Source organism: Gordionus sp. m RMFG-2023, chromosome 5 (assembly GCF_954871325.1).
Source record: "Gordionus sp. m RMFG-2023 chromosome 5, tfGorSpeb1-WG-v2, whole genome shotgun sequence".
Classification (NCBI taxonomy): domain Eukaryota; kingdom Metazoa; phylum Nematomorpha; class Gordioida; order Chordodea; family Parachordodidae; genus Gordionus; species Gordionus sp. m RMFG-2023.
In genome coordinates, this window is record NC_088779.1 from 22853781 (window position 1) to 22859903 (window position 6123).

General features: G+C 26.7%; 1 protein-coding gene and 1 long non-coding RNA gene across 2 annotated transcripts; both read left to right on the plus strand.

The window, feature by feature from the left end:
* Window positions 1–2756: 2756 nt before the first annotated feature.
* LOC135930254 (uncharacterized) lies at window positions 2757–3675 on the plus strand. Its single transcript, XM_065467035.1, has 6 exons — window positions 2757–2799; window positions 2843–2968; window positions 3011–3061; window positions 3102–3191; window positions 3235–3297; window positions 3339–3675. The coding sequence occupies exons 1-6, from the start codon at window positions 2757–2759 to the stop codon at window positions 3476–3478; spliced, it is 513 nt and encodes a 170-aa protein (XP_065323107.1). The 3' UTR covers window positions 3479–3675.
* Window positions 3676–3925: 250 nt separating this feature from the next.
* LOC135930060 (uncharacterized) lies at window positions 3926–5031 on the plus strand. The gene is made up of 3 exons (XR_010572717.1): window positions 3926–4254; window positions 4300–4590; window positions 4635–5031. It is a non-coding gene; the product is annotated as an uncharacterized LOC135930060 (long non-coding RNA).
* Window positions 5032–6123: the final 1092 nt, after the last annotated feature.

The following is a 6123-nucleotide window of genomic DNA, read 5'->3' on the forward strand; positions in this document are numbered from 1 at the left end:
TTAATAACAAAATACAGAAAGATAAAAATATTTTAATGATTGATTTTATTATATGATAAAATAAATTTTGAGTGCAATAATTAAATATGGTAGGTTTCAATTACCTTAATATAATAGGAAAGGTAGACTACTCTTATTTTCGTGATTAATGCTAAATTAGTAGAATGGAGTCTCAAGTTTGAAAGGAATTGGGGACAAGTAAAAATGAAAGGATATAATAGAATGGGAAACAGCACTATTATTTTAATTAGTTTGATAATTGGTCTATTTTTAGCAATTCAGCCTGGATTTTTTAAAAAATATAGATTAAAACTCAGGAAATCCAAAATAAATAGAATAGCACTCAATTTTTAGCAAATTTACCTCAGTGATCAATGAAACTGATATATAGGCAAGTATTTTTAAATTTATACACTTTTAAATTTGAAATAAAAAGAAAAACAAAAAAAAACACTTTGTTTTGGCAAATAAATTGCTAAAAATTCCAAATCCTGTAATTTTATTATATCAGTACAATTTTGATTATAAATATACTCTATACATTTTAGGTAAAAATTATTTTTACACATAAATAATAAATACTATTATATTTCTTAAATCTTGAATTTAATTATCAAATTTGATATTTTATTTATAAGACTGCTAATTAAAATTCATGATAAAATATTTTTATTTAGATTTTTTATACTTGATTTATAATATTTTAATAGCATTTTTTGACATTTCAAAATTGTACCACCAACATAAATAGTTTTAAAATATCCATCATATGATCCTATTTTACAAATAAGTGGAATTGCCGAAGCTACTATTAGGTGTCCTTTTTTATTTAGTCTCAATATTAATATTCTTGAACTGGGCTGATAGTATTTAATTGATAATGAATTGTCCACTATACCACTTCCATAATCACCATGCAATACATTCACGTATTTTTTGATAATATCAAGAATATCTGATTCTGAGACATTAAAAAAAGAATTTTCATATTTGGCATTTAATTTTATTTCTAATAAGAGATAACGGTGTTTTAATCGTACCATACTCTTTTGCAAAAAATTTAAAATTTTAGCTAAAATATGACTAGCGTAAATCAATAATTTGACGGATGATGTATAGACTAAAAAGAATAACATGATAAATCATTTTAAATGATGAGAGGTGGTTCTAGAAAAACCTAAACAGGTAGCTATAAGAAAAAATAGAACCCAATGACTAACGCAACAACAATAATTTGTTGAATTAAATTTGGTTAAGATATATTTCACCGAATTTGGTTTGGAGGGTGATCAATAGAATTTACAAATTTATCATATCTCTTGAGCTATATATTACACTTCCCTAGATGCCACTGGCCATAATATTAGTAAATCAATCTATATATTTCAAAGTTAGCTTAAATGAGTTTATAGATTAAATTTGGCAGGTTGTTTTCGACATATATGGCTAATTGAAAAAATTAACTTTATCTGTTATGCTCTGGCCCGATACGCGAGTCCATAACAGCAAACATGGGAGGAATACTACTATGACCAGGGTATTTAGGGGTATGTGGACAAGGATTCTCAGTTTCTTCCGAATCAAAGTTTTCAGTTACGAATCTAAGTTTTCAGTTACGAATCTAAAAGCTAAGGAAAAACAAATATCGTGCATTTAAATAGAACGTATGAATTCGCATTTAAGGACGGCACGGCAAGCCGTGTATTTTCAACCCAACACGCTTTAGTTTCATTCGAACTAAATTGTATAAATGTCAGGGGCGTCGCTAGCCTTTACAATCTCAGGAGGTTCAACTAAAAAAATATTTATGGGGACGGGGGCGTGCTGGACTTCGGCCGGGTTTTATATTAATATATTATTCTTTTTTAAAATTTGCTCACTCTGAACAATTATTCTGAATTTCATATTTTGTCATTTATTATTTATGCATACAAAATAAAATAGCATATAAATAATTAAAACAATACAAGACATTTCTAAAAATAATATTTTTTAATACAAAATTTATTTATTACATTATAAAATATTTTCAATTGCTGATATAAAAAAATTTAGCGTCTAAAAATTACAAATGATTAAAAAAGGTTAATTAATTCATACATATGCCTCAATTAATAATGGTTTTTAAAAACCATATAATAATATAATTCTTAGCATAGGCGTAGCCAGAAAGGGGGAAAAGGGGAAACCCCCCCTTTCTTCAGAAATATATCACTTTTCGTAAATATCATTTTAAACTAATAAAAAATACGTTCCATCTTCCCACTCTCTGTCTCTCAAAAATGTATGCATATATCTTCTTAAACAATAATGAAAGAAATAATGAGAGTTAATAATTTTTTAAACTTAAACTATTGACTATAATTTATATTTTTTAAAAAGATTTATATATAAATATATATAAAAAAAGTGATACAAAAATGTATTTAAAAAAAAGAAATATAAGCCATATATAAGTCATAAGACAAAAGTCAATTTTATATAATTACTATTAATAGATCTATAAAAATACTAAATAAAATAATAAATAAAAATATGATTTTTTATAATTTTATATAATGAATTATATTAATTTATTTTTCTTAATTAAAGTAAAATTTAATTACAAAATTATTAATAAAATTAATTTATAAATTTAATAAAAAATTAACATAACCATATTCCCATTTTTTTAAATTTCCTTCCAATTTATTTTTAAAATATATTTTGCAATTTTTTGACCGAGCAACAAGCATCATATTTGTTTTAAGATTGATATGGACATCAGAAAATATTTTTTAAAGAATGTAAATGAAAAAGGTAATTCTATATTTATTATAATAAACATTAATTTCCTACCAAGATCATCATCGCAAGAAAATTGATTCAATTTCAAGTGAAAATAGGGTATCAGAAATATTATGTAACAATCATGAAAATATATCAAAAAAGAAGGATATTAGAATAAATTTAACAAGGATTGATGAACGTATATTTTATATTTATAATGAATTTATATATCTTTTTTTAGTGATGTTGCTGGGAGATAATAATTCTCTAAATATAAGAGACCTTGATTCAAGTAAGAACTATTTGAATATTAACATAATTATTATTATTAGTTGTTATTGATTATCAAAAAGATGATCAAATATTAGAGATTGTGCTAGAGAATGAGAAAAGTAATCCTATCATCCAGGTAATCCCAATAGGTATTTTATTTTAATATCATTATGTAATTTGCATTTTTTTAAGTTGATGTCGTTGATGAAAGATCTGCAGTAAATCTTAGACAGTCAAGAGTTCAAAATATGGATAGTAAAATTTCTATTTTAAAAATATGTAAATAGTTTATTTAGGTACTTTACCATTTGACATAAGCAATTATGTTCAATTGGATGTAGTCCCCAAAGACTTTAATATACTAGAGAGTATATATAGGCCACCCAATAATTTTAAATTTCCAAGAGATCTATCTAGAAGGAAATTAAAATTTTAATTTAATTGGTTTACCACTTGGCCTTGATTGGCTTACTCACCTTCACAAAATGGGGCTTATTGTAAATATTGTGTTCTATTTGGACCATAATATGCTGGTAAAGGTGAACAAAAATTAAAGCGACTTGTGAATTGCCCATATAAACGTTGGAAAGATGCAGGGGAGAATTTTGAAAATCATCAAAACAATTTATACCATAAAAATACACAAAATATTATATCATCTCTTTGAGCAATTAATGCTTATGATAGAGATTCTATCATTCATATAATAGGTAAACCATTAAAAATTATTATAAGAGACCCACAAAGGTACCAGTTTAATTGGCCAACCTTTTGGGTTTCATATTTTATGGCCTTATAATTATTTATTTTTTATAAAGATCAAGGTAAAAAGAAAATGGCAAATGAAAATAGACTAAAATTATCTCCTATAATAGATGCAATAATTACATGTGGAAATCAATGTATGGCATTAAGAGGTCATCGAGATTCAGGCAAATGAAAATGATGGAAACTTTAGAGCTATTCTCAGAAACCGAGCAATTGGAGATGATGAGCTCAGGATTAACTTGTTAAATGCACCGAAAAATGCTACGTATTTAAGCCCCACCATTCAAAACGAAATCATTGATGTGTGTAATGATTTAATATTAAGAATGATAGTTGCCAACATTAACAAGTCTCCATTCTTTTCAGTCTTGGCAGATGAATCAACTGATATATCTGGCATAGAGCAAATGTCCTTGTGTGCTCGATATTTATATTCTGAAAATGGTAAAATTTATATTTATTTTATATAAATTATTATCATTTATATAGATGAAGTTCAAATAAAAGAAGACTTTTTGCAATTTATTCCGATTCAAGATATAAGAGGTGAATGTCTTGCTAACACAATTGATGTTCATCTTAAAAAATTTTAAATTAATGTTAATTTTATGCGGGGACAATGATATGATGGTGCCAGTGCTATGAGTGGACATTTAAACGGTGTTCAATCACATTTAATAAAAAAATATCCTACTGCAATTTATGTACATTGTGCGTCGCATTCCCTAAATCTAGCCATTTCTGATTGTTGCTCAATTCCCGTTATTCTTAGTACCATGGGTTTATTAAACTTTTATTTTAATTATAATCATATATTTAAAAAGGCACAATAGGCAAGGTATATGATATGTTCAAGTATCCAAAAAGATCTAATGTCCTCAAAAATTTTTTGGCAAAGGAAGAGGCAATAATCATCATAAACTTATGAAAATGTGCCCTACAAGATGGATCCTACGACATGAATCGTTTGCAGTTTTTCTTGCATTAGTTGACCCGATAATTGTTGCATTGGAGGAAATATGTGGATGGACAGATACATCAGTGGTGGCAGAAGCCAATGGAATCTTGAAAGCGATTCAAGATCCTGAGTTTTTATTGGCCATTAATTGCATTAACACTCTCTTCTGCCACACGATATTATTATGCAGAGCCTTGCAAAGAGTGAACCAAGATATGGTTCAGGCATTGATCTTCGCTGAAGATGCATATAATGCTATTTTACAGATAAGAAAAAATGCTGATTGTGAATTTAGAACGATTTTTAACAAAGTTCAAAAAAAAAGTGCAATCTTAGAATATGATAATAAGCATGCCAAGAATAGTATCAAGACAAGTACATAGGAATAATATTTCCTTACAATCAGTTGATAAGTATTACAAAATTATTATTTTTATACCACTTATGGACACTTTTTTAACTCAGATTAAAGAACGTTTATTAAACCATAAACTTTTGCTAAGTAACTTTCAAATTTTGTTATCCTCTAATCCATCTGTGAACATTTCGGATGACATTAGAAATAAAATTCAGTATTTATATAATTTTTATTTGCAAGATATGGTAGGGACCGAATTAGAAGTAATAAGTGAATTTAAATATTGGTTTGCCAATTTAAAAAGAATGGATATAAAGCCTGATAATGCATTAAATGTACTGAATTTTGTAAACACATTAATTGAATTTCCGAACATAACAAAATTATTTCAAATTTCAGCATGCCTCCCAATTACGACATGTACAAATGAAAGAACTTTCTCTAATTTAAGAAGACTAAAAACATACTACCTCGCAAAATAGATTAAATGGTTTAGCGCTATTAAATATTCATCAGGAATTAACACCAGATAATACTGAAATAATTAATGAATTATCAAATTCTAAAAGAAAATTCCATATAACATTATAAATTATTACCACGTTTTGTATGATCTATCTTATATTACACAAAACATAAATTATTACCTCGTTTTTGTATGATCTATCTTATGACATAACATAAATTAATATTACATTTTTGTGTGATCTATCTATATTAACAATAAACTAATAAAAATATATTTCATATTTCTTCCGGGCTTATTATTTGTTAAAAAAATTTTAAAATATATATAGGATTAATAACCCGGCCCAAAAAAGGGGTCTGGGGGCGAAGCCCCCAAAAATTTTGTAATTCCCCCCCCTTTAGGAAAATCCTGGCTACGCCTATGAATCTTAGCAACTTACATTGTCATTAAACTAATATAACTCTCCGCTACCCTTTTAGACAATGTTTTATAAAATGGACTAATAAGGAAAAATTTATAAGCCTAAAC

Excerpts from the sequence above, each read along its gene's own strand:
- LOC135930254 (XM_065467035.1), top strand. The coding sequence starts at position 2,757 with ATGGACATCAGAAAATATTTTTTAAAGAATGTAAATGAAAAAG. Across the intron at positions 2,800-2,842 it reads AAAGAATGTAAATGAAAAAG|ATCATCATCGCAAGAAAATT; the intron begins GTAATTCTATAT and ends TTTCCTACCAAG. Across the intron at positions 3,298-3,338 it reads AAGAGTTCAAAATATGGATA|GTACTTTACCATTTGACATA; the intron begins GTAAAATTTCTA and ends TAGTTTATTTAG.